Source organism: Heptranchias perlo, unplaced genomic scaffold (genome assembly GCF_035084215.1).
Source record: "Heptranchias perlo isolate sHepPer1 unplaced genomic scaffold, sHepPer1.hap1 HAP1_SCAFFOLD_373, whole genome shotgun sequence".
NCBI lineage: Eukaryota > Metazoa > Chordata > Chondrichthyes > Hexanchiformes > Hexanchidae > Heptranchias > Heptranchias perlo.
This window is the reverse complement of record NW_027139385.1, coordinates 9,576-37,500: the sequence shown is the minus strand read 5'-3', so window position 1 is coordinate 37,500 and position 27,925 is coordinate 9,576. Positions and strand designations below refer to the sequence as shown.

Sequence of the window (27,925 nt, the reverse complement as noted above, 5' to 3'; positions counted from 1 at the left end):
GGGAGGAGTCCCTCAGTTTGGAGACTGAGGGAGGGGAGGAGTCCCACAGTTTGGGGACTGAGGGAGGGGAGGAGTCCCACAGTTTGGGGACTGAGGGAGGGGAGGAGTCCCACAGTTTGGAGACTGAGGGAGGGGAGGAGTCCCACAGTTTGGAGACTGAGGGAGGGGAGGAGTCCCACAGTTTGGAGACTGAGGGAGGGGAGGAGTCCCACAGTTTGGAGACTGAGGGAGGGGAGGAGTCCCTCAGTTTGGAGACTGAGGGAGGGGAGGAGTCGCACAGTTTGGGGACTGAGGGAGGGGAGGAGTCCCACAGTTTGGAGACTGAGGGAGGGGAGGAGTCGCACAGTTTGGGGACTGAGGGAGGGGAGGAGTCCCACAGTTTGTGGACTGAGGGAGGGGAGGAGTCCCTCAGTTTGGGGACTGAGGGAGGGGAGGAGTCCCACAGTTTGGAGACTGAGGGAGGGGAGGAGTCCCACAGTTTGGAGACTGAGGGAGGGGAGGAGTCCCTCAGTTTGGGGACTGAGGGAGGGGAGGAGTCCCACAGTTTGGAGACTGAGGGAGGGGAGGAGTCCCACAGTTTGGGGACTGAGGGAGGGGAGGAGTCCCATAGTTTGGAGACTGAGGGAGGGGAGGAGTCCCTCAGTTTGGGGACTGAGGGAGGGGAGGAGTCCCACAGTTTGGAGACTGAGGGAGGGGAGGAGTCCCACAGTTTGGAGACTGAGGGAGGGGAGGAGTCCCACAGTTTGGAGACTGAGGGAGGGGAGGAGTCCCTCAGTTTGGAGACTGAGGGAGGGGAGGAGTCGCACAGTTTGGGGACTGAGGGAGGGGAGGAGTCCCTCAGTTTGGGGACTGAGGGAGGGGAGGAGTCCCACAGTTTGGGGACTGAGGGAGGGGAGGAGTCCCACAGTTTGGGGACTGAGGGAGGGGAGGAGTCCCACAGTTTGGAGACTGAGGGAGGGGAGGAGTCCCACAGTTTGGAGACTGAGGGAGGGGAGGAGTCCCACAGTTTGGGGACTGAGGGAGGGGAGCAGTCCCACAGTTTGGAGACTGAGGGAGGGGAGGAGTCCCACAGTTTGGGGACCGAGGGAGGGGAGGAGTCCCTCAGTTTGGAGACTGAGGGAGGGGAGGTGTCCCACAGTTTGGAGACCGAGGGAAGGGAGGAGTCCCACAGTTTGGAGACCGAGGGAAGGGAGGAGTCCCACAGTTTGGAGACCGAGGGAAGGGTGGAGTCCCTCAGTTTGGAGACCGAGGGAAGGGAGGAGTCCCACAGTTTGGAGACCGAGGGAGGGGAGGAGTCCCACAGTTTGGAGACTGAGAGAGGGGAGGAGTCCCACAGTTTGGAGACTGAGGGAGGGGAGGAGTCCCACAGTTTGGAGACTGAGGGAGGGGAGGAGTCCCTCAGTTTGGAGACTGAGGGAGGGGAGGAGTCGCACAGTTTGGGGACTGAGGGAGGGGAGGAGTCCCACAGTTTGGAGACTGAGGGAGGGGAGGAGTCGCACAGTTTGGGGACTGAGGGAGGGGAGGAGTCCCTCAGTTTGGGGACTGAGGGAGGGGAGGAGTCCCACAGTTTGGAGACTGAGGGAGGGGAGGAGTCCCACAGTTTGGAGACTGAGGGAGGGGAGGAGTCCCTCAGTTTGGGGACTGAGGGAGGGGAGGAGTCCCACAGTTTGGAGACTGAGGGAGGGGAGGAGTCCCACAGTTTGGGGACTGAGGGAGGGGAGGAGTCCCATAGTTTGGAGACTGAGGGAGGGGAGGAGTCCCTCAGTTTGGGGACTGAGGGAGGGGAGGAGTCCCACAGTTTGGAGACTGAGGGAGGGGAGGAGTCCCACAGTTTGGAGACTGAGGGAGGGGAGGAGTCCCACAGTTTGGAGACTGAGGGAGGGGAGGAGTCCCACAGTTTGGAGACTGAGGGAGGGGAGGAGTCCCTCAGTTTGGAGACTGAGGGAGGGGAGGAGTCGCACAGTTTGGGGACTGAGGGAGGGGAGGAGTCCCTCAGTTTGGGGACTGAGGGAGGGGAGGAGTCCCACAGTTTGGGGACTGAGGGAGGGGAGGAGTCCCACAGTTTGGGGACTGAGGGAGGGGAGGAGTCCCACAGTTTGGGGACTGAGGGAGGGGAGGAGTCCCACAGTTTGGAGACTGAGGGAGGGGAGGAGTCCCACAGTTTGGGGACTGAGGGAGGGGAGCAGTCCCACAGTTTGGAGACTGAGGGAGGGGAGGAGTCCCTCAGTTTGGAGACTGAGGGAGGGGAGGTGTCCCTCAGTTTGGAGACCGAGGGAAGGGAGGAGTCCCACAGTTTGGAGACCGAGGGAAGGGAGGAGTCCCACAGTTTGGAGACCGAGGGAAGGGTGGAGTCCCTCAGTTTGGAGACCGAGGGAAGGGAGGAGTCCCACAGTTTGGAGACTGAGGGAGGGGAGGAGTCCCACAGTTTGGAGACTGAGGGAGGGGAGGAGTCCCACAGTTTGGAGACTGAGGGAGGGGAGGAGTCCCACAGTTAGGGGAGTGAGGGAGGGGAGGAGTCCCACAGTTTGGGGACTGAGGGAGGGGAGGAGTCCCTCAGTTTGGAGACTGAGAGAGGGGAGGAGTCCCTCAGTTTGGAGACTGAGGGAGGGGAGGAGTCCCACAGTTGAGACTGAGGGAGGGGAGGAGTCCCTCAGTTTGGAGACTGAGGGAGGGGAGGAGTCCCTCAGTTTGGAGACTGAGGGAGGGGAGGAGTCCCTCAGTTTGGTGAGTGGGAAACTGAGGGAGGGGAGGAGTCCCACAGTTTGGAGACTGAGGGAGGGGAGGAGTCCCTCAGTTTGGAGAGGGGGAGACTGAGGGAGGGGAGGAGTCCCACAGTTTGAAGAGGGGGAGACTGAGGGAGGGGAGGAGTCCCACAGTTTGGAGACTGAGGGAGGGGAGCAGTCCCACAGTTTGGAGAGGGGGAGACTGAGGGAGGGGAGGAGTCCCACAGTTTGGAGAGGGGGAGACTGAGGGAGGGGAGGAGTCCCACAGTTTGGGGAGGGGGAGACTGAGGGAGGGGAGCAGTCCCACAGTTTGGGGAGGGGGAGACTGAGGGAGGGGAGGAGTCCCACAGTTTGGAGACTGAGGGAGGGGAGGTGTCCCACAGTTTGGAGACTGAGGGAGGGGAGGAGTCCCACAGTTTGGAGACTGAGGGAGGGGAGGAGTCCCACAGTTTGGAGAGGGGGAGACTGAGGGAGGGGAGGAGTCCCACAGTTTGGGGAGTGAGGGAGGGGAGGAGTCCCACAGTTTGGGGATTGAGGGAGGGGAGGAGTCCCACAGTTTGGGGACTGAGGGAGGGGAGGAGTCCCTCAGTTTGGAGATTGAGGGAGGGGAGGAGTCCCACAGTTTGGGGACTGAGGGAGGGGAGGAGTCCCACAGTTTGGAGACTGAGGGAGGGGAGGAGTCCCACAGTTTGGAGACTGAGGGAGGGGAGGAGTCCCACAGTTTGGAGACTGAGGGAGGGGAGGAGTCCCTCAGTTTGGAGACTGAGGGAGGGGAGGAGTCCCACAGTTTGGAGACTGAGGGAGGGGAGGAGTCCCTCAGTTTGGAGACTGAGGGAGGGGAGGAGTCCCACAGTTTGGAGACCGAGGGAGGGGAGGAGTCCCACAGTTTGGAGACCGAGGGAGGGGAGGAGTCCCACAGTTTGGAGACTGAGGGAGGGGAGGAGTCCCACAGTTTGGAGACTGAGGGAGGGGAGGAGTCCCACAGTTTGGAGACTGAGGGAGGGGAGGAGTCCCACAGTTTGGAGACTGAGGGAGGGGAGGAGTCCCTCAGTTTGGGGAGTGGGAGACTGAGGGAGGGGAGGAGTCCCACAGTTTGGGGAGTGGGAGACTGAGGGAGGGGAGGAGTCCCACAGTTTGGGGAGGGGGAGACTGAGGGAGGGGAGGAGTCCCACAGTTTGGGGAGTGGGAGACTGAGGGAGGGGAGGAGTCCCACAGTTTGGGGAGGGGGAGACTGAGGGAGGGGAGGAGTCCCACAGTTTGGGGAGGGGGAGACTGAGGGAGGGGAGGAGTCCCACAGTTTGGGGAGGGGGAGACTGAGCGAGGGGAGGAGTCCCTCAGTTTGGGGAGTGGGAGACTGAGGGAGGGGAGGAGTCCCACAGTTTGGGGAGGGGGAGACTGAGCGAGGGGAGGAGTCCCTCAGTTTGGGGAGGGGGAGACTGAGCGAGGGGAGGAGTCCCACAGTTTGGGGAGGGGGAGACTGAGGGAGGGGAGGAGTCCCACAGTTTGGGGAGGGGGAGACTGAGCGAGGGGAGGAGTCCCACAGTTTGGGGAGGGGGAGACTGAGGGAGGGGAGGAGTCCCACAGTTTGGGGAGGGGGAGACTGAGGGAGGGGAGGAGTCCCACAGTTTGGGGAGTGGGAGACTGAGGGAGGGGAGGAGTCCCACAGTTTGGAGACTGAGGGAGGGGAGGAGTCCCACAGTTTGGAGACTGAGGGAGGGGAGGAGTCCCACAGTTTGGAGACTGAGGGAGGGGAGGAGTCGCACAGTTTGGAGAGGGGGAGACTGAGGGAGGGGAGGAGTCCCACAGTTTGGGGAGTGGGAGACTGAGGGAGGGGAGGAGTCCCACAGTTTGGAGACTGAGGGAGGGGAGGAGTCGCACAGTTTGGAGAGGGGGAGACTGAGGGAGGGGAGGAGTCCCACAGTTTGGAGAGGGGGAGACTGAGGGAGGGGAGGAGTCCCACAGTTTGGGGAGTGGGAGACTGAGGGAGGGGAGGAGTGGGGGACAGAACGGGCCGGGGAGAGGGGTCAAGATGGAAGTAAAACGATATTTTCTGTCTCCGTTCTGCAGACAGAGGACTTTCTGAAACATAAGATACGGAGCAGACCAGAACGGACAGATTTGGTGAAGATGAACATTCTCGAAGGTGGGATTTCACACACAGCACTCTGTCGGGGTGGGGGTGGGAGGAGGAGAGGGGAGGAGAGAGGAGAGAGACGACCCCTCACATGTCCTTCTCAGGTGTTCATAAGATCAACTGCCCATGTGCTTCCTCTCAGGATAAATTCCTATGTCAACATTTAAAAGACTTGCATTTTTATAGCACCTTTCACCACCTCAGGACGTCCCAAAGCCCTTGACAGCCAATGAAGTACATTTTTTTTGAAGTGTGGTCACTGTTTGTAATATAGGAAACGCAGCAGCCAATTTGTGCACAGCAAGATCCCACAAACAGCACTGTGATAAACGACCAGAACATCTGGTTTTTTTTTACTGATGTTGGTTGAGGGATAAATATCGGCCCCAGGACCCCGGGGAGAACTCCCCCCTGCTCTTCTTCCAATAGTGGACCGTGGGATCTTTTACACCCGCCCGAGAGGGGCAGACGGGGCCCTCGGTTTAACGTCTCATCCGAAAGACGGCACCTCCGACAGTGCAGCACTCCCTCAGTACTGGCACCGGGGAGTGTGGGCCTGGATTATGGGGCTCGAGTCCTAGAGTATATCCATCTACCTCCGACAGTGCAGCACTCCCTCAGTACTGGCACCGGGGAGTGTGGGCCTGGATTATGGGGCTCAAGTCCTAGAGTATATCCATCTACCTCCGACAGTGCAGCACTCCCTCAGTACTGGCACCGGGGAGTGTGGGCCTGGATTATGGGGCTCGAGTCCTAGAGTATATCCATCTACCTCCGACAGTGCGGCACTCCCTCAGTACTGGCACCGGGGAGTGTGGGCCTGGATTATGGGGCTCAAGTCTCTGGAGTGGGGCACGACCTTCTGACTCAGAGGCGAGAGGGGGAGACCACCAGACAGACTAGGAGACCAGGCAGGTAGTGTAGGAGTCCCCAGAGGGCATCTTGTTCTCTAACCTACTGGTGAGGGAGAGGGTCCCTCTGCAGAGTGTAGCCAGAGCCAAGTCCATAGCACGATGGATGGCTCAACTGTACGGAGGAGAAAGGTCAGGGGAGCAGACAGGCGTTTCTGCGGCCGCAGATGTGATTCCAGGATGGTATGTTGCCTCCCTGGTGCCAGGGTCAAGGATGTCACTGAGCAGCTGCAGAGCATTCTTGGGGGGGCGGGCGGCGGAGGGTGAACAGCCAGAGGCCGTGGTCCATATCGGTACCAACGACACAGGTAGAAAGAGGGATGAGATCCTGCAGGCAGATTTTAAGGAGTATCTAACCCGTGCTGTACTTGCCCTGGGAATTTTTGATGGGACAGTGTAGAGGGAGCTTTACTCTGTATCTAACCCTGTACCTGCCCTGGGAGTGTTTGATGGGACAGTGTAGAGGGAGCTTTACTCTGTATCTAACCCTGTACCTGCCCTGGGAGTGTTTGATGGGACAGTGTAGAGGGAGCTTTACTCTGTATCTAACCCTGCACCTGCCCTGGGAGTGTTTGATGGGACAGTGTAGAGGGAGCTTTACTCTGTATCTAACCCTGTACCTGCCCTGGGAGTGTTTGATGGGACAGTGTAGAGGGAGCTTTACTCTGTATCTAACCCTGTACCTGCCCTGGGAGTGTTTGATGGGACAGTGTAGAGGGAGCTTTACTCTGTATCTAACCCTGTACCTGTCCTGGGAGTGTTTGATGGGACAGTGTAGAGGGAGCTTTATTCTGTATCTAACCCTGTACCTGCCCTGGGAGTGTTTGATGGGACAGTGTAGAGGGAGCTTTACTCTGTTTCTAACCCTGTACCTGCCCTGGGAGTGTTTGATGGGACAGTGTAGAGGGAGCTTTAATCTGTATCTAACCCTGTACCTGTCCCTGGGAGTGTTTGACGGGACAGTGTAGAGGGAGCTTTACTCTGTATCTAACCCTGTACCTGCCCTGGGAGTGTTTGATGGGACAGTGTAGAGGGAGCTTTACTCTGTATCTAACCCTGTACCTGCCCTGGGAGTGTTTGATGGGACAGTGTAGAGGGAGCTTTGCTCTGTATCTAACCCTGTACCTGACCCTGGGAGTGTTTGACGGGACAGTGCAGAGGGAGCTTTACTCTGAATCTAACCCTGTACCTGACCCTGGGAGTGTTTGATGGGACAGTGTAGAGGGAGCTTTACTCTGTATCTAACCCTGTACCTGCCCTGGGAGTGTTTGATGGGACAGTGTAGAGGGAGCTTTACTCTGTATCTAACTCTGTACCTGCCCTGGGAGTGTTTGATGGGACAGTGTAGAGGGAGCTTTACTCTGTATCTAACTCTGTACCTGCCCTGGGAGTGTTTGATGGGACAGTGTAGAGGGAGCTTTACTCTGTATCTAACTCTGTACCTGCCCTGGGAGTGTTTGATGGGACAGTGTAGAGGGAGCTTTACTCTGTATCTAACTCTGTACCTGCCCTGGGAGTGTTTGACGGGACAGTGTAGAGGGAGCTTTACTCTGTATCTAACCCTGTACCTGTCCCTGGGAGTGTTTGATGGGACAGTGTAGAGGGAGCTTTACTCTGTATCTAACCCTGTACCTGCCCTGGGAGTGTTTGATGGGACAGTGTAGAGGGAGCTTTACTCTGTATCTAACCCTGTACCTGCCCTGGGAGTGTTTGACGGGACAGTGTAGAGGGAGCTTTACTCTGTATCTAACCCTGTACCTGTCCTGGGAGTGTTTGCTGCAGACACTTGATGCCGTTGAGAAGCGGTGATGTCCCTGACCTGGACGATGCCTTGTGACCGTTGTCCTTGTCCCCTCTTCAGATGCCGTTGCGAACCCGACCCAGATGAAGCAGAAGAAGGCTCGACTCGCGCACAACCTCAACGAGAAGATACTTCACCGGCCTGGTCCCCTGGAGCTGGTCGAGAAAAACATCCTTCCCCTCAACTCCAGCGTCAAAGAGGCCATGAAAGGTAACGGGGCTCTCACAGGCATGGTGGGCCGCCCAGAGACAGGACAGTCCCTGGCTCCATCTACGGCCGATAACGTCGCCCGGCGACAGGGGGCCTGCCCTCGGGCCTAGTGCTCAGGCCTCTGGCTGGGCCTGTTATCGTTGCCTAGCGACAGGGGGCCTGCCCTCGGGCCTTGTGCTCAGGCCTCTGGCTGGGCCTGTTATCGTTGCCTAGCGACAGGGGGACTGCCCTCGGGCCTAGTGCTCAGGATCACTAGCTGGGCCTGATACCGTTGCCTAGCAACAGGGGCCTACCCTCGGGCCTAGTGCTCAGGCCTCTGGCTGGGCCTGATACCGTTGCCTAGCAACAAGGGCCTGCCCTCGGGCCTAGTGCTCAGGCCTCTGGCTGGGCCTGATACCGTTGCCGAGCAACAAGGGCCTGCCCTCGGGCCTAGTGCTCAGGAGGCGGTAACACAAAGAGGAGGGGGCGCCATTTGCCCTTCGACGCTCGACCTTTGCCCCTGGCCATGTGGGTCACGACCCTGCTCTGCTTCCTTCCAGTTGGCCAGATCCACCTCCGTCAACCCTCGGATCCCTCGCCCTTCGAGGACGACAGCAGCAGCAGCAGCAACTCCTCGTCGCCAGAGCAACCGGGGAGCCACCAATCGCAGAGCACGGCGGGATCGCCACAGCAACCCACCGACCAGCCCATAACCAGCTCCAGTGCCCCTTTGCAGGTAAGGTGGTAGAGCAGGTGCCTTACGTGTGCCGTAGTTACCATGCCGACAACCACTCGTCTTTATACAGTGCCTTTGAAGCAGTAAAACGTCCCCAAGGTGCTCCACAGGAGTGTAAACATATCGTAAACTAACACCGAGCTATATAAGGAGATATTAGGACAGGTGACCAAAAGCTCGGTCAAAGAGGGAGGTTTTAAGGAGCGTCTTAAAGGAGGAGAGAGAGGGGGAGAGGTTTAGGGAGGGAATTCCAGAGCTCAGGGCCCAGGCAGCTGAAGGCACGGCCGCCAATGGTGGAGCGATGGGAATCGGGGATACGCAAGAGGCCAGAATTGGAGGAGCGCAGAGATCTCGGAGGGTTGTAGGAGGTTACAGAGATAGGGAGGGGGGCGAGGGCCATGGAGGGATTTGAACAGGAGGATGAGAATTGTCGGGGCTGGAGGAGGTTACAGAGATAGGGAGGGGGGCGAGGGCCATGGAGGGATTTGAACAGGAGGATGAGAATTGTAGGGGCTGGAGGAGGTTACAGAGATAGGGAGGGGGGCGAGGGTCATGGAGGGATTTGAACAGGAGGATGAGAATTGTAGGGGCTGGAGGAGGTTACAGAGATAGGGAGGGGGGCGAGGGCCATGGAGGGATTTGAACAGGAGGATGAGAATTGTAGGGGCTGGAGGAGGTTACAGAGATAGGGAGGGGGGGACGAGGGCCATGGAGGGATTTGAACAGGAGGATGAGAATTGTAGGGGCTGGAGGAGGTTACAGAGATAGGGAGGGGGGCGAGGGTCATGGAGGGATTTGAACAGGAGGATGAGAATTGTAGGGGCTGGAGGAGGTTACAGAGATAGGGAGGGGGGCGAGGGCCATGGAGGGATTTGAACAGGAGGATGAGAATTGTAGGGGCTGGAGGAGGTTACAGAGATAGGGAGGGGGGGACGAGGGCCATGGAGGGATTTGAACAGGAGGATGTGAATTTTAAAATCGAGGCGTTCCCGGACCGGGAACCAGTGTCGGTCCAGCGAGCACAGGGGGTGATGGGTGAACGGGACTTGGTGTGAGTTCGGATACGGGGGGGCAGCAGGAGTTTTGGACAAGCTGGAGTTTACGGAGGGCGGGCGATGGGAGGCCGGCCAGGAGAGCACTGGAACAGTCGAGTCTGGAGGTGACAAAGGGCACGGGCGAGGGTCTCAGCAGCGGATTAGCTGAGGCAGGAGGCGGAGACGGGCGATGATACGGAGGGGGAAGTCGGCGGTCTCGGTGATGGAGCGGATACGAGGTCAGGAGCTCAGCTCGGGGTCAAATCGGACGCCAACAGAATCAACCAGGACTCTCTCTCCTGACTATCTACCCCTTAACTGCCAAGTGTACAGACTTTGGCAAGGGTTAGTGGGGGGCACAGGACAAGTCAGGACCAGCGGAGCTTGGCTGCGTGAGGCCCTCCAGGAAGTCTTACTACAATTGTACAGGACTTTGGTGAGACCTCACTTGGGGTACAGTTTTGGTCTCCTTATCTAAGGAAGGATATACTCGCCTTAGAGGCAGTGCAACGAAGGTTCACTAGATTGATTCCTGGGATGGGAGGACCCTAGGCAAGACAGAGGGTCAGAGGGATCTTGGTGTGCAAGTTCACAGATCCCTGAAGGTGGCGGAACAGGTAGATAAGGTGGTAAAGAAGGCATATGGGATACTTGCCTTTATTAGCCGAGGCATAGAATATAAGAGCAAGGAGGTTATGATGGAGCTGTATAAAACACTGGTTAGGCCACAGCTGGAGTACTGTGTGCAGTTCTGGTCACCACACTACAGGAAGGATGTGATCGCTTTGGAGAGGGTGCAGAGGAGATTCACCAGGATGTTACCAGGGCTGGAGCGCTTCAGCTATGAAGAGAGACTGGGAAGATTGGGTTTGTTTTCCTTGGAGCAGAGGAGGCTGAGGGGGGACATGATTGAGGTGTACAAAATTATGAGGGGCACAGATAGGATGGATACTAAGGAGCTTTTTCCCTTCGTTGAGGGTTCTATAACAAGGGGACATAGATTCAAGGTAAAAGGCGGGAGGTTTAGAGGGGATTTGAGAAAGAACTTTTTCACCCAGAGGGTGGTTGGAGTCTGGAACTCACTGCCTGAGAGGGTTGTGGAGGCAGGAACCCTCACAACATTCGAGAAGCATTTGGATGAGCACTTGAAATGCCATAGCATACAAGGCTACGGACCAAATGCTGGAATATGGGATTAGAGTAGACAGGGCTTGATGGCCGGCGCGGACACGATGGGCCGAAGGGCCTCTATCCGTGCTGTATAACTCTATGACTCTATGGGAGGGTTGTCCTATGAGGAGAGATTGAGTAGAATGGGCCGATACTCTCTGGAGTTTCGAAGAATGAGAGGTGATCTCATCGAAAGATATCAGATTCTGAGGGGGCTTGACAGGGTAGATGCTGAGAGGCTGTTTCCCCCCTGGCTGGAGAGTCTAGAACGAGGGGGCATAGTCTCAGGATAAGGGGTCGGACATTCAAGACTGAGATGAGGAGGAATTTCTTCACTCAGAGGGTGGTGAATCTTTGGAATTCTCTCCCCCAGAGGGCTGTGGACGCTCAGTCGTTGAGGATATTCAAGGCTGAGATCGATGGATGTTTGCACTCGAGGGGAATCCGAGGGATCGGGCGGGAAAGTGGAGTTGAGATCGAAGATCAGCCATGATCTGAATGAATGGCGGAGCAGGCTCGAGGGGGGGCCGAATGGCCGGCTCCCGCTCCTGTTTCTCACGTTCCTTTCGACGGAGGAGTCCGCCCCTGGGTTGAAGGCGACTCTCCTTAACTGCGTTTTCTTTTCACTCTCGCGCCAGGGTCCTTTGGCGATGCCGCAGAGGGTGCAACTCCACGCAGCCATCCCAGAGCTGGTGGCCGAGAGCAACGCCACGGCGACCAGCGGGCACGGCAACGGTCAGCTCGTGCCCGTCGCACCTTTGGCCACGGTAAGGAATGGGCACCGTCGTCTGACGCAAACTCAGGTGTGGGAGGTGAGGGTGGGGTAGCAGCGACAGAGGGAGACCCCATCATCTCCGAGCCCGCGCCCCCCGCCACCCGCAATCAACGGCCCGAATTGGGGCCTCAATCGGCCGTTCCTTCGTCGCCCCCTGGGCCAAGACCCTGGCCGAATAGCCCTGTCCCGACACGGGACTGCAGCGGGTTTCAGAAGCCTCACTGTCACCTTCTCAAGGGGCAACGGGGAGATGGGCAATAAATGACGGCCTTGCCAGCGACGCCCACTCCTGCTGCCCCCCCGTATCCTAACTCGCACCGAGTCCCGTTCACCCATCACCCCCTGTGCTCGCTGGACCGACACTGGTTCCCGGTCCGGGAACGCCTCGATTTTAAAATTCTCATCCTCCTGTTCAAATCCCTCCATGGCCCTCGCCCCCCTCCCTATCTCTGTAACCTCCTCCAGCCCCTACAATTCTCATCCTCCTGTTCAAATCCCTCCATGGCCCTCGCCCCCCTCCCTATCTCTGTAACCTCCTCCAGCCCCTACAATTCTCATCCTCCTGTTCAAATCCCTCCATGGCCCTCGCCCCCCCTCCCTATCTCTGTAACCTCCTCCAGCCCCTACAATTCTCATCCTCCTGTTCAAATCCCTCCATGACCCTCGCCCCCCTCCCTATCTCTGTAACCTCCTCCAGCCCCTACAATTCTCATCCTCCTGTTCAAATCCCTCCATGGCCCTCGCCCCCCCCTCCCTATCTCTGTAACCTCCTCCAGCCCCTACAATTCTCATCCTCCTGTTCAAATCCCTCCAAGGCCCTCGCCCCCCTCCCTATCTCTGTAACCTCCTCCAGCCCCTACAATTCTCATCCTCCTGTTCAAATCCCTCCATGGCCCTCGCCCCCCTCCCTATCTCTGTAACCTCCTCCAGCCCCGACAATTCTCATCCTCCTGTTCAAATCCCTCCATGGCCCTCGCCCCCCCCTCCCTATCTCTGTAACCTCCTCCAGCCCCTACAATCCTCATCCTCCTGCTCAAATCCCTCCATGGCCCTCGCCCCCCTCCCTATCTCTGTAACCTCCTCCAGCCCCGACAATTCTCATCCTCCTGTTCAAATCCCTCCATGGCCCTCGCCCCCCTCCCTATCTCTGTAACCTCCTCCAGCCCCGACAATTCTCATCCTCCTGCTCAAATCCCTCCATGGCCCTCGCCCCCCTCCCTATCTGTGTAACCTCCTCCAGCCCCTACAATTCTCATCCTCCTGTTCAAATCCCTCCATGACCCTCGCCCCCCTCCCTATCTCTGTAACCTCCTCCAGCCCCGACAATTCTCATCCTCCTGTTCAAATCCCTCCATGGCCCTCTCCCCCCCCTCCCTATCTCTGTAACCTCCTCCAGCCCCGACAATTCTCATCCTCCTGTTCAAATCACTCCATGGCCCTCGCCCCCTCCTCCCTATCTCTGTAACCTCCTCCAGCCCCTGCGACCCTCCGAGATCTCTGCGCTCCTCCAATTCTGGCCTCTTGTGTATCCCCGATTCCCATCGCTCCACCATTGGCGGCCGTGCCTTCAGCTGCCTGGGCCCTAAGCTCTGGAATTCCCTCCCTAAACCTCTCCCCCTCTCTCTCCTCCTTTAAGACGCTCCTTAAAACCTCCCTCTTTGACTGAGCTTTTGGTCACCTGTCCCTAATAACTCCTCATGTGACTCGGGGTCTGATTTTTTTGTCTGATTTGCGCTCCTGCGAAGGGCCTGGGGATGTTTTACTTCGTTAAAGGTGCTGTGTAAATGGGAGTTCCGGTCTCCATATACCTTGGTTAGACCACACTTGGAGCACTGTGCACAGTTCTGGTCTCCATATACCTTGGTTGGACCACACTTGGAGCACTGTGTACAGTTCTGGTCTCCATATACCTTGGTTAGACCACACTTGGAGCACTGTGCACAGTTCTGGTCTCCATATACCTTGGTTAGACCACACTTGGAGCACTGTGCACAGTTCTGGTCTCCATATACCTTGGTTAGACCACACTTGGAGCACTGTGCACAGTTCTGGTCTCCATATACCTTGGTTAGACCACACTTGGAGCACTGTGCACAGTTCTGGTCTCCATATACCTTGGTTGGACCACACTTGGAGCACTGTGTACAGTTCTGGTCTCCATATACCTTGGTTAGACCACACTTGGAGCACTGTGCACAGTTCTGGTCTCCATATACCTTGGTTAGACCACACTTGGAGCACTGTGCACAGTTCTGGTCTCCATATACCTTGGTTAGACCACACTTGGAGCACTGTGCACAGTTCTGGTCTCCATATACCTTGGTTAGACCACACTTGGAGCACTGTGCACAGTTCTGGTCTCCATATACCTTGGTTAGACCACACTTGGAGCACTGTGCACAGTTCTGGTCTCCATATACCTTGGTTAGACCACACTTGGAGCACTGTGCACAGTTCTGGTCTCCATATACCTTGGTTAGACCACACTTGGAGCACTGTGCACAGTTCTGGTCTCCATATTATGAAAAGGATATTGAGGCACTGGAGAAGGTGCAAAAAAGATTCGCAAGGATGATACCAGAACTGAGACGTTCGACCTATCAGGAAAGACTGAACAGACTGGGGCTCTTTTCTCCAGAAAAGAGAAGACTGAGGGGTGACCTGATCGAGGTCTTTAAGATTATGAAAGGGTTCGATAGGGTAGACATAGAGAAGATGTTTCCACTTGTGGGGGAGACCAGAACTAGGGGGCCATAAATATAAGAGAGTCACTAATAAATCCAATCGGGAATTCAGGAGAAACTTCTTTTCCCAGAGAGTGGTGAGAATGTGGAACTCGCTCCCACAAGGAGTAGTTGAGGTGAATAGTGGAGATGGATTTAAGGGGAAGCTGGATCAACACATGAGGGAGAAAGGAATAGAAGGATAGGGTGATAGGGTGAGATGGAGTAGGGAGGGAGGAGCCTCGTGTGGAGCATAAACACCGGGATAGACCCGTTGGGCCGAATGGCCTGTCTCTGTGACTCGATGTCTTGAGCCGCCCGTCGTTAAGGTGAGGTCCTTCTTTTTCTCCCTCCCCTCCGCCCAGGGCCTCCCCAGAGCCTCGGAGTCCAGCAAACCCCAGCGGCACAAGAAACCCAAGGAGCCCAAGGTGAAGAAGCTGAAGTACCATCAGTACATTCCGCCCGACCAGAAGGCCGAGAAGTGTCCGGTCGCCATGGACGCGGCCTACTCCCGGCTGCTCCAGCAGCAGCAAATCTTTCTCCAGCTCCAGATCTTGAACCAGCAGCAGCACCAGCAGGCAGTCAGCTACCAGACCATCCAGCCCGGGACCGCGGGGTGAGTGCAAGGTCCGGGGGGGCGGGGGCCGTCACAGGGGTTGGAGGTCAGGGGAGCCACGGGGAGACAGGCTACGGTCTCGATCCTGGGCCCCGCACTTTAGGAAGGACGTCAAGGCCTCGGAGAGGGTGCAGAGGAGATTTACCAGAATGGTACCAGGGATGCGGGACCCCAGTTATGTGGAGAGACTGGAGAATCTGGGAATTGTTCTCCTCAGAGCAGAGAAGGTTAAGGAGGAGATTTCCCAGAATGGTACCGGGGATGAGGGACCCCAGTGGAGAGACTGGAGAACCTGGGAATTGTTCTCCTCAGAGCAGAGAAGGTTAAGCAGGAGATTTACCAGAATGGTACCAGGGATGAGGGACCTCAGTTATGTGGAGAGACTGGAGAATCTGGGAATTGTTCTCCTCAGAGCAGAGAAGGTTAAGGAGGGGATTTACCAGAATGGTACCGGGGATGAGGGACCTCAGTTATGTGGAGAGACTGGAGAATCTGGGGTTGTTCTCCTCAGAGCAGAGAAGGTTAAGGAGGGGATTTACCAGAATGGTACCAGGGATGAAGGACCCCAGTGGAGAGACTGGAGAATCTGGGATTGTTCTCCTCAGAGCAGAGAAGGTTAAGGAGGGGATTTACCAGAATGGTACCGGGGATGAGGGACCTCAGTTATGTGGAGAGACTGGAGAATCTGGGAATTGTTCTCCTCAGAGCAGAGAAGGTTAAGGAGGAGATTTACCAGAATGGTACCGGGGATGAGGGACCCCAGTGGAGAGACTGGAGAATCTGGGATTGTTCCCCTCAGAGCAGAGAAGGTTAAGGGAAGTACTTCTCTGCTCTAAGGAGAACAACCCCAGCTTCTCCAGTGTATACTCTAGGACTCGAGCCCCGTAACTTTCAAAAGGGAATTGAATAAATATTTGAAGGGAAAAAATTTGCAGGGATACACGGGAGTCGGGGGAACGGGACTAATTGGATAGGTCTTTCAACGAGCCAGCATGATGGGCTGAATGGCCTCCTTCTGTGCTGTATTATTGCTACTTGGTGGTGCTGGGCCTTGCAGGCCTGAAAGCCTGAATTTCCTCATACCAGGCAGCATCAGTGGGTAGCACGCACATTATCTCTTGCAGTGGGTGGGTTCGAGTCCCCCACCCACTGCCAGAGACTCGAGCCCCATAATCCAGGCCCACACTCCCCGGTGCCAGTACTGAGGGAGTGCTGCACTGTCGGAGGTAGATGGATATACTCTAGGACTCGAGCCCCATAATCCAGGCCCACGCTCCCCGGTGCCAGTACTGAGGGAGTGCTGCACTGTCGGAGGGAGATGGATATACTCTAGGACTCGAGCCCCATAATCCAGGTGTTTTGGGACGTCCCGAGGTGGTGAAAGGTGCTGTAGAAATGGGAGACCTTTCTTCTTTTAAGGAGAATGAATTTGAAGTTCCCTCAGGGTGTGCAGAAAGTAGCAGAGGCAGATTACGGAGCAATGGGGAGAGCACAGGGTGGTGGGATTGGTTTTAGAGTTGGCACAGGCACGATGGGCCGAATGGCCTCTTTCCGTGCTGTATCTCCTCTGTTCTTCAGGGCCGTGAGGAGAGAGCAGGACCGTATATCCCATTCCCAGACCCCGCCTCCCATTCCCAGACCCCGCCTCCCATTCCCAGACCCCGCCTCCCATTCCCAGACCCCGCCTCCCATTCCCAGACCCCGCCTCCCATTCCCAGACCCCGCCTCCCATTCCCAGACCCCGCCTCCCATTCCGTGACCTCACTCCAAACCTGCTCCCCAACGCCGTTTCCTGACCCCGCCAGCCGACCCCTCCCCCCCGACTCCGCCAGCCGACCCCGCTCCCCGAACCCCCGCTCCCCGACCCCCGCCTCACCGACTGAACCCACCCTCCAACGCTGCTCCCCGACCCCCCGAGCCCACCCTCCAACCCCGCCCCCCAAAACCCCTCACTGACCCCGACCCCCCCTCACCGCCCCATCTCCTGACCCCACGTCCCCCTCAGCAACCCCGCTCCCCGACCCCCCACCGCCCAGCCTCCCGAAGCCCCTCACCGACCCGTCCCCTGACCCCGTGTCCCTCTCACCAACCACTCTCCCTTAGCCCACCCTCCGACCCCCCCACTGCCCCGCCCCCCAAAACCCCTCACCGACCCCGACCACCCTCATTAACCCGTCCACTGACCCCCACGTCCCCCTCACCAATCCCGCTCCCCGACCCACCCATCACCGCCCCCGCCCCCCAAAACCCCTCAATGACCCCCCTCACCGACCCGCCCCCACGTCCCCCTCACCAACCCTGCCCCCGACCCACCCATCACCGCCCCCGCCCTCCAAAACCCCTCAACGACCCCGACCCCCCCTCACCGACCCGACTCCACGTCCCCCTCACCAACCCCGCCCCCCGACCCCCCTCACCGACCCGAGCCCCCCCCTCACCAACCCTGCCCCCGACCCTACGTCCCCCTATACTGTTGACGACAGGAGCTGAACCCCGCCCGATGCTTCATTGTCCAACCTTAACCGTTCTTCTGCTCGTCTCCAACTGCAGGTTGCCACCTGATCATATCATTGGATTCGCCAGCGCGGTGCCCAACCCGGTGCCATGTGTCCCTTTATCCACCATGACCAAGAGCTGCCAAAGAGCTTCAATAGTTGCCAGCGCCAAACCCGAGCTTCTGCCAGCAAACCTAGATGACTTAACGGTGAGACGATGATAGATTGGTGGAATTAATGTCTTTGTGTTTCGTGGTTTGTGATTGTGCTTGGTATCAGGTTTGTGTTTGTGTTTCTGTTTGAGTTTGGGTTTGTGTTTTGAATTGGGGTTTGTGTTTGGGATTGGGGCTTGTGTTTGGGATTGGGGCTTGTGTTTGGGATTGGGGCTTGTGTTTGGGATTGGGGCTTGTGTTTGGGATTGGGGCTTGTGTTTGGGATTGGGGCTTGTGTTTAGGTTTGGTTTTAGATTTGGGTTTGTGTTTGGGTTTGTGTTGGGGTTTGTTTTTGGGATTGGGTCGGTGTTTGGATTTGTGTTTGGGATTGTGTTTGTGTTGGGATTGGGGTTTGGGATTTGGGATTGGGGTTAGATTTGTGTTTGGGATTGGGGTTAGATTTGTGTTTGTGTTTGGGGTTTATGTTTGGGATAGGGTCTGTGAATGGTTTTGTGTTTGTGTTTGGGATTGGGGTTTGTGTTTGGGATTGGGGTTTGTGTTTGGGATTGGGGTTTGTGTTTGGGTTTGGGGTTTGTGTTTGGGATTGGGGTTTGGGATTGGGATTGGGGTTTGTGTTTGGGATTGGGTTTGTGTTTGGGATTGGGGTTTGTGTTTGGGATTGGGGTTTGGGATTGGGATTGGGGTTTGTGTTTGGGATTGGGTTTGTGTTTGGGATTGGGATTGGGGTTTGTCTTTGGGTTTGTGTTTGTGTTTGGGATTGGGCTTGTGTTTGGGATTGGGCTTGTGTTTGGGATTGGGCTTGTGTTTGGGATTGGGGTTTGTGTTTGGGATTGGGGTTTGTGTTTGGGATTGGGGTTTGTGTTTGGGATTAGAGTTTGTGTTTGGGATTGTGTTTGTGTTTGGGATTGGGGTTAGATTTGTGTTTGTGTTTGGGGTTTATGTTTGGGATAGGGTCTGTGAATGGTTTTGTGTTTGTGTTTGGGATTAGGGTTTGTGTTTGGGATTGTGTTTGTGTTTGTGTTTGGGATTGGGGATTGTGTTTGTGTTTGGGATTGGGGTTTGTGTTTGGGATTGGGTTTGTGTTTGGGATTGGGGTTTGGGATTGGGGTTTGTGTTTGGGGTTGAGTTTATGTTTGGGGTTGGGTTTGTGTTTGTGTTTGTGTTTGGTGTTGGGTTTGTGTTTGGGGTTGGGTTTGTATGGGATTGGGGTTTGTGTTTGGGATTGGGGTTAGGGTTTGGGATTGGGGTTTGTGTTTGGGATTGGGGTTTATGTTTGGGATTGGGGTTTGTGTTTGGAGTTGGGTTTATGTTTGGGTTTATGTTTGGTGTTGGGTTTGTGTTTGGGGTTGGGGTTTGTGTTTGGGGTTGGGGTTAGGGTTTGTGTTTGGGGTTGGGTTTATGTTTGGAGTTAGGTTTGTGTTTGGGGTTGGGTTTATGTTTGGGGTTGGGTTTGTGTTTGGGTTTATGTTTGGTGTTGGGTTTGTGTTTGGAATTGGGGTTTGTGTTTGGGATTGGGGTTTGTGTTTGGGATTGGGGTTTGTGTTTGGGATTGGGGTTGGGTTTATGTTTGGAGTTAGGTTTGTGTTTGGGGTTGGGTTTGTGTTTGTGGTTGGGTTTGTGTTTGGAGAAATAATGAGCTTGTACAGACGCGATGGGCTGAATGTCCTGTATGATTCTGTGATAATCAGAACCTCGGGTTTTATAACCCCATGGATTAATGTCTCTCTCCTCCCTCCTTCTCTCACTCTCCCTCTCTCCTCCCCCTCTCTCTCTCTCCCTCCCTCCCTCTCTTCTCCCTCCCTCTCTTCTCACTCTCCCTCTCTCCTCCCCCCTCTCTCTCTCTCCTCCCCCTCTCTCTCACTCTCCCTCTCTCCTCCCCCTCTCTCTCTCTCCCTCCCTCCCTCTCCCCTCTCTCTCTCTCTCTCCCTCCCTCCCTCTCTTCTCCCTCCCTCCCTCTCTTCTCACTCTCCCTCTCTCCTCCCTCTCTCTCTCTCCTCTCTCACTCTCCCTCTCTCCTCCCCCTCTCTCTCTCTCTCCCTCCCTCTCCCCTCTCTCTCTCCCTCCCTCCCTCTCTTCTCCCTCCCTCCCTCTCTTCTCACTCTCCCTCTCCCCTCTCTCTCTCCCTCCCTCTCTTCTCCCTCCCTCCCTCTCTTCTCACTCTCCCTCTCTCCTCCCCCTCTCTTCTCTCTCCTCCCTCTCTCTCTCTCCTCTCTCTCTCCCTCCCTCCCTCTCTCTCTTCTCCCTCCCTCCCTCTCCCCTCTCTCTCTCTCTCTCTCCCTCTCTCTCTCTCCTCCCCCCTCTCTTCTCTCTCCTCCCCCCTCTCTTCTCTCTCCTCCCTCTCTCTCTCCTCCCTCCCTCTCCCTCCCTCTCTCTCTCCTCTCATCTTCAGGTGTCGGAGCTGAGGCAGCAACTGAGGAAACGAGGCCTCCCAGTCTCTGGGACGAAGCCGGCCTTACTGGAGCGCCTGAAGCCCTACCAGATCGCCAGCCCCAAGCCGGCTCCCCTCTCCCTCGCCCAGTTGCCCCCTGCCGCCGCCGCCCCGGCGACGGGGGCCAAGGAGGAGGTTAGCCTGGTGGAGAAGGAGAAGGTGATCGAGCGGCTGACCTGGAAGCTTCAGCAGGAGCAGAGGCAGGCCGAGGACCTGCGGCTGGAGCTCGAGAGGCGCAAGAGGAGACAGCGCCACCAGGCCCAGAGGCCTCGGGCCTGCACCCCGCTCCTCCCCCTCCTCCGTTCCCCAGCCTCGTCCTCCCCACACCCGGGGTCGCCGTGGAGACCAGCAGGGACCCCCACGCCTCGGCGCCGATGACCTGCGACCCCGGGGTCACTGCACGACCCCCCTCGCGGGGCAGCCCCTTCTTCTTCACCTCGATGGGCCGAGGGGCGACGAGTGCCATCGACGGACGGGGCTCACAACAGGGCCATTCAGGGGTAAGAGGAGCTGATATTCACCCCCCCGCCCCGCCCTCCCCCACCATCTCCCCCCCGCCCCCGCCGAGCCCCACAAACGTTCACCCCGCACGACCCCCCTCACATCATGGTCGTCGCCAGAGCAATGGTACAATGTTATACCAGGGGGCGCGCTTCCAATGGGGACAGTGTAGAGGGAGCTTTACTCTGTATCTAACCCTGTACCTGCCCTGGGAGTGTTTGATGGGACAGTGTAGAGGGAGCTTTACTCTGTATCTAACCCTGTACCTGCCCTGGGAGTGTTTGATGGGACAGTGTAGAGGGAGCTTTACTCTGTATCTAACCCTGTACCTGCCCTGGGAGTGTTTGATGGGACAGTGTAGAGGGAGCTTTACTCTGTATCTAACCCTGTACCTGCCCTGGGAGTGTTTGATGGGACAGTGTAGAGGGAGCTTTACTCTGTATCTAACCCTGTACCTGCCCCGGGAGTGTTTGACGGGACAGTGTAGAGGGAGCTTTACTCTGTATCTAACCCTGTACCTGCCCTGGGAGTGTTTGATGGGACAGTGTAGAGGGAGCTTTACTCTGTATCTAACCCTGTACCTGCCCTGGGAGTGTTTGATGGGACAGTGTAGAGGGAGCTTTACTCTGTATCTAACCCTGTACCTGCCCTGGGAGTGTTTGACGGGACAGTGTAGAGGGAGCTTTACTCTGTATCTAACCCTGTACCTGCCCTGGGAGTGTTTGACGGGACAGTGTAGAGGGAGCTTTACTCTGTATCTAACCCTGTACCTGCCCTGGGAGTGTTTGATGGGACAGTGGAGAGGGAGCTTTACTCTGTATCTAACCCTGTACCTGCCCTGGGAGTGTTTGATGGGACAGTGTAGAGGGAGCTTTACTCTGTATCTAACCCTGTACCTGACCCTGGGAGTGTTTGATGGGACAGTGTAGAGGGAGCTTTACTCTGTATCTAACCCTGTACCTGCCCTGGGAGTGTTTGATGGGACAGTGTAGAGGGAGCTTTACTCTGTATCTAACCCTGTACCTGCCCTGGGAGTGTTTGATGGGACAGTGTAGAGGGAGCTTTACTCTGTATCTAACCCTGTACCTGCCCTGGGAGTGTTTGATGGGACAGTGTAGAGGGAGCTTTACTCTGTATCTAACCCTGTACCTGACCCTGGGAGTGTTTGATGGGACAGTGTAGAGGGAGCTTTACTCTGTATCTAACCCTGTACCTGCCCTGGGAGTGTTTGATGGGACAGTGTAGAGGGAGCTTTACTCTGTATCTAACCCTCCACCTGCCCTGGGAGTGTTTGATGGGACAGTGTAGAGGGAGCTTTACTCTGTATCTAACCCTGTACCTGCCCTGGGAGTGTTTGATGGGACAGTGTAGAGGGAGCTTTACTCTGTATCTAACCCTCCACCTGCCCTGGGAGTGTTTGATGGGACAGTGTAGAGGGAGCTTTACTCTGTATCTAACCCTGTACCTGCCCTGGGAGTGTTTGATGGGACAGTGTAGAGGGAGCTTTACTCTGTATCTAACCCGTGCTGTACCTGCCCTGGGAGTGTTTGATGGGACAGTGTAGAGGGAGCTTTACTCTGTATCTAACCCTGTACCTGCCCTGGGAGTGTTTGATGGGACAGTGTAGAGGGAGCTTTACTCTGTATCTAACCCTGTACCTGCCCTGGGAGTGTTTGATGGGACAGTGTAGAGGGAGCTTTACTCTGTATCCAACCCTGTACCTGTCCCTGGGAGTGTTTGATGGGACAGTGTGGAGGGAGCTTTACTCTGTATCTAACCCTGTACCTGCCCTGGGAGTGTTTGATGGGACAGTGTAGAGGGAGCTTTACTCTGTATCTAACCCTGTACCTGCCCTGGGAGTGTTTGATGGGACAGTGTAGAGGGAGCTTTACTCTGTATCTAACCCTGTACCTGCCCTGGGAGTGTTTGACAGGACAGTGTAGAGGGAGCTTTACTCTGTATCTAACCCTGTACCTGCCCTGGGAGTGTTTGACGGGACAGTGTAGAGGGAGCTTTACTCTGTATCTAACCCTGTACCTGCCCTGGGAGTGTTTGATGGGACAGTGTAGAGGGAGCTTTACTCTGTATCTAACCCTGTACCTGCCCTGGGAGTGTTTGATGGGACAGTGAAGAGGGAGCTTTACTCTGTATCTAACCCTGTACCTGTCCCTGGGAGTGTTTGACGGGACAGTGTAGAGGGAGCTTTACTCTGTATCTAACCCTGTACCTGTCCCTGGGAGTGTTTGATGGGACAGTGTAGAGGGAGCTTTACTCTGTATCTAACCCTGTACCTGTCCCTGGGAGTGTTTGATGGGACAGTGTGGAGGGAGCTTTACTCTGTATCTAACCCTGTACCTGCCCTGGGGGTGTTTGATGGGACAGTGTGGAGGGAGCTTTACTCTGTATCTAACCCTGTACCTGCCCTGGGAGTGTTTGATGGGACAGTGTAGAGGGAGCTTTACTCTGTATCTAACCCTGTACCTGCCCTGGGAGTGTTTGATGGGACAGTGTAGAGGGAGCTTTACTCTGTATCTAACCCTGTACCTGCCCTGGGAGTGTTTGATGGGACAGTGTAGAGGGAGCTTTACTCTGTATCTAACCCTGTACCTGACCCTGGGAGTGTTTGATGGGACAGTGTAGAGGGAGCTTTACTCTGTATCTAACCCTGTACCTGCCCTGGGAGTGTTTGATGGGACAGTGTAGAGGGAGCTTTACTCTGTATCTAACCCTGTACCTGCCCTGGGAGTGTTTGATGGGACAGTGTAGAGGGAGCTTTACTCTGTATCTAACCCTGTACCTGACCCTGGGAGTGTTTGATGGGACAGTGTAGAGGGAGCTTTACTCTGTATCTAACCCTGTACCTGCCCTGGGAGTGTTTGATGGGACAGTGTAGAGGGAGCTTTACTCTGTATCTAACCCTGTACCTGCCCTGGGAGTGTTTGATGGACAGTGCAGAGGGAGCTTTACTCTGTATCTAACCCTGTACCTGCCCTGGGAGTGTTTGATGGGACAGTGTAGAGGGAGCTTTACTCTGTATCTAACCCTGTACCTGCCCTGGGAGTGTTTGATGGGACAGTGCAGAGGGAGCTTTACTCTGTATCTAACCCTGTACCTGCCCTGGGAGTGTTTGATGGGACAGTGTAGAGGGAGCTTTACTCTGTATCTAACCCTGTACCTGCCCTGGAGTGTTTGATGGGACAGTGTAGAGGGAGCTTTACTCTGTATCTAACCCTCCACCTGCCCTGGGAGTGTTTGATGGGACAGTGTAGAGGGAGCTTTACTCTGTATCTAACCCTGTACCTGCCCTGGGAGTGTTTGATGGGACAGTGCAGAGGGAGCTTTACTCTGTATCTAACCCTGTACCTGCCCTGGGAGTGTTTGATGGGACAGTGTAGAGGGAGCTTTACTCTGTATCTAACCCTGTACCTGCCCTGGGAGTGTTTGATGGGACAGTGTAGAGGGAGCTTTACTCTGTATCTAACCCTGTACCTGCCCTGGGAGTGTTTGATGGGACAGTGTAGAGGGAGCTTTACTCTGTATCTAACCCTCCACCTGCCCTGGGAGTGTTTGATGGGACAGTGTAGAGGGAGCTTTACTCTGTATCTAACCCTGTACCTGCCCTGGGAGTGTTTGATGGGACAGTGTAGAGGAGCTTTACTCTGTATCTAACCCGTGCTGTACCTGCCCTGGGAGTGTTTGATGGGACAGTGTAGAGGGAGCTTTACTCTGTATCTAACCCTGTACCTGCCCTGGGGGTGTTTGATGGGACAGTGTAGAGGGAGCTTTACTCTGTATCTAACCCTGTACCTGCCCTGGGAGTGTTTGATGGGACAGTGTAGAGGGAGCTTTACTCTTTACCTAAGTCCCACAGTTTGGAGACTGAGGGAGGGGAGGAGTCCCTCAGTTTGGAGACCGAGGGAGGGGAGGAGTCCCACAGTTTGGAGACTGAGGGAGGGGAGGAGTCCCACAGTTTGGAGACTGAGGGAGGGGAGGTGTCGCACAGTTTGGAGACTGAGGGAGGGGAGGAGTCCCTCAGTTTGGAGACTGAGGGAGGGGAGGAGTCCCACAGTTTGGAGACCGAGGGAGGGGAGGAGTCCCACAGTTTGGAGACTGAGGGAGGGGAGGAGTCCTACAGTTTGGAGACTGAGGGAGGGGAGGAGTCCCACAGTTTGGGGACTGAGGGAGGGGAGGAGTCCCACAGTTTGGAGACTGAGGGAGGGGAGGAGTCCCACAGTTTGGGGACTGAGGGAGGGGAGGAGTCCCACAGTTTGGAGACTGAGGGAGGGGAGGAGTCCCACAGTTTGGAGACTGAGGGAGGGGAGGAGTCCCACAGTTTGGAGACTGAGGGAGGGGAGGAGTCCCACAGTTTGGAGACTGAGGGAGGGGAGGAGTCCCACAGTTTGGGGACTGAGGGAGGGGAGGAGTCCCTCAGTTTGGAGACTGAGGGAGGGGAGGAGTCCCACAGTTTGGAGACTGAGGGAGGGGAGGAGTCGCACAGTTTGGAGACTGAGGGAGGGGAGGAGTCGCACAGTTTGGAGACCGAGGGAGGGGAGGAGTCCCACAGTTTGGGGACTGAGGGAGGGGAGGAGTCCCACAGTTTGGGGACTGAGGGAGGGGAGGAGTCCCACAGTTTGGAGACTGAGGGAGGGGAGGAGTCCCACAGTTTGGGGACTGAGGGAGGGGACGAGTCCCACAGTTTGGAGACCGAGGGAGGGGAGGAGTCCCACAGTTTGGAGACTGAGGGAGGGGAGGAGTCGCACAGTTTGGAGGGGAGACTGGGAGCCAGACAGGGCTGAGTTGGCGGGGGGGAGACGGGGCTCAGCCTCATTGGAAAGTCCCCTCAATCCTGTGCGTTGTTCCTCAGGACGGCAATCTCTCCACCCTGATGGTCCCTCACTCAGTCCAGGCAGATTTCCCCTACTCCCCGGCCAGTCTACCCTGCTTCTTCCAGCTCGAGGACGAGGATCTCGAGGCCAAGAACGAGTCGGGTGCAGAGGGTCACTTCGAGAGTGAGGTCAGTTCCGCCACGATGGCTGCCAACCCTCCACAGCGTCTCCGTCACTGCCACTTGGATCTGGGCTCCAGACCGGAGAGAGAGAGAGAGAAGGGTCGGCGAGTTCCCCGTCCCCCCGACCTCTGTCTCTCTCCCTCTCTGATGGGTGTCTGGTTGTGACTCAGTCCTGATCGAAATGTTGCTGGGACAATCTAGTCCCCCCCCCGCCATTTTAAAAAAAAGATACCCCTTCCCACAAGTTCCGATCGAATCGTACTGCGCGGAAGGAGGCCGTTCGGCCTCTCGTGCCCGTGCTGGCCCTTTTGAAAGAGCTCTCCAATTAGTCCCACTACCCCCCTGCCCCGTGCTCCTTCCCCCAGAGCTCTGCAAGTTTCTCCTTTGCAGGAACCCCAACACCACCCCGCCCCCCCCCGCCGAGCTGCTCCGGGCCCCGCCCCCCGAACCTCACTACTCCAATCCCCAAACCCCAATCCGAACTCACTTTCCACAAATAAATGTCTCCTCGTCTCCCCCCTCTGGTCCTTTCCCCGATCGCCTTAAATCCGTGTCCTCTGGTTACTGACCCTCCTGCCCACTGGAAACAGTCTCTCCTTATTTACTCTCTCAAAACCCCTTCCTGATTTTGAACCCCTCGATCAAATCTCCTCCTTAACCTTCTCTGCCCTGAGGGGAACGACCCCAGATTCTCCAGTCTCTCCCACATAACCGAGGTCCCTCATCCCCAGGACCATTCTGGTAAATCTCCTCTGCACCCTCTCCGAGGCCTGGACATCCTTCCTAAAGTGCAGGGCCCAGAATTGGACCCAATACTCCAGCCGAGGCCCGACCAGTGTTTTATAAAGGGGTTAGTATAACTCCCTTGCTTTTTGTACTCGATGCCTCGATTAATAAAGCCCAGGGTACCTTAAGCTTTTTTTTCAAACAGACTTCTCAACCCGTCCTACCACCTTCAAAGATTGCTCAACTCCTCCCTTCTCCATGGTAGAGGTCAGGGAAGATGTCGGCCGTGTCTCAGTGGGAAACACTCTCACCTCTAAGGCAGAAGGTCCTGGGTTCGAGCCCCCACTCCAGAGACTCAAGCCCCATAACCCAGGCCCACACTCCCCCCGGTGCCAGTACTGAGGGAGTGCTGCACTGTCGGAGGTAGATGGATATACTCTAGGACTCGAGCCCCATAATCCAGGCCCACACTCCCCCGGTCCCAGTACTGAGGGAGTGCTGCTCGGAGGGAGATGGATATACTCTAGGACTCGAGCCCCATAATCCAGGCCCACACTCCCCCGGTCCCAGTACTGAGGGAGTGCTGCACTGTCGGAGGTAGATGGATATACTCTAGGACTCGAGCCCCATAATCCAGGCCCACACTCCCCGGTCCCAGTACTGAGGGAGTGCTGCACTGTCGGAGGTAGATGGATATACTCTAGGACTCGAGCCCCATAATCCAGGCCCACACTCCCCGGTCCCAGTACTGAGGGAGTGCTGCACTGTCGGAGGTAGATGGATATACTCTAGGACTCGAGCCCCATAATCCAGGCCCACACTCCCCGGTGCCAGTACTGAGGGAGTGCTGCACTGTCGGAGGTAGATGGATATACTCTAGGACTCGAGCCCCATAATCCAGGCCCACGCTCCCCGGTCCCAGTACTGAGGGAGTGCTGCACTGTCGGAGGTAGATGGATATACTCTAGGACTCGAGCCCCATAATCCAGGCCCACACTCCCCCGGTGCCAGTACTGAGGGAGTGCTGCACTGTCGGAGGTGCCGTCTTTCGGATGAGACGTTAAACCGAGGGCCCCGTCTGCCCCTCTCGGGCGGGTGTAAAAAGATCCCACGCCCACTATTGGAAGAAGAGCAGGGGGGAGGGAGTTCTCCCCGGGGTCCTGGGGCCGATATTTATCCCTCAACCAACATCACTAAAAAACCAGATGATCAGGTCATTTATCACATTGCTGTTTGTGGGATCTTGCTGTGCACAAATTGGCTGCTGCGTTTCCTACATTAAAACACTTCAAGAGGTACCTCATTGGCGTCCTGAGATTGGGAATTGCGCTGTTGAAAAGGGAGTTTGTTCTATTCTCTCAACCTGTTCTCCCCGTGTCTCTCTCTCTCTCTCCCTCCCTCCCCCTCCCTCTCCCTCTCCCTCTCCATCTCTCCTCCCCCCCCGCGATTGCAGGTATTCCTCTCTGCCTCGCTGGGATCGGAAGCAAGGGACTATGGCTCGCTCGAGGCCCTGGCCTCCTCCGACTCGGGCGGGTTTCAGTCGCTGGAGGACGAGCTGACCGAGGCCATCAAGAGCGCGGAGGTAAAGGGCACGACGCTGAGTGACACGACGGGGAAAAGGCTGTGTCCCCCCCCACCGACCCACCCCGCCTCACCGTCACTGCAGGACTGTGTGTGTGTGTGTGTGTGTGTGTGTGGCTGGGAGAGGCCAGCGGGCGGGAGCAGTATGTTTAAATTGAAAGGATTCGATGGGATGGGTACAATTAGACGCAGAGAGAGAGA

General features: G+C 56.4%; 1 protein-coding gene across 5 annotated transcripts in view; it reads left to right on the top strand.

The window, feature by feature from the left end:
• LOC137311622 (myocardin-like) overlaps positions 1–27,683 on the top strand; it is a 75,739-nt gene extending 48,056 nt beyond the window's left edge. For 3 of the 5 annotated variants that reach the window (XM_067978722.1, XM_067978721.1, XM_067978725.1), the window contains 8 exons: positions 4,791–4,866; positions 7,630–7,779; positions 8,319–8,494; positions 11,337–11,465; positions 14,562–14,812; positions 17,363–17,516; positions 19,870–20,408; positions 27,597–27,683. In XM_067978722.1, coding sequence (XP_067834823.1) covers positions 4,791–4,866; positions 7,630–7,779; positions 8,319–8,494; positions 11,337–11,465; positions 14,562–14,812; positions 17,363–17,516; positions 19,870–20,286 — 1,353 coding nt within the window. In that variant the 3' untranslated portion in view covers positions 20,287–20,408; positions 27,597–27,683. The remainder of the gene's footprint in view (positions 1–4,790; positions 4,867–7,629; positions 7,780–8,318; positions 8,495–11,336; positions 11,466–14,561; positions 14,813–17,362; positions 17,517–19,869; positions 20,409–27,596) is intronic. The other 2 variants (XM_067978724.1, XM_067978723.1) reach the window with 1 other exon arrangement.
• The last annotated feature ends 242 nt before the right edge of the window (positions 27,684–27,925 follow it).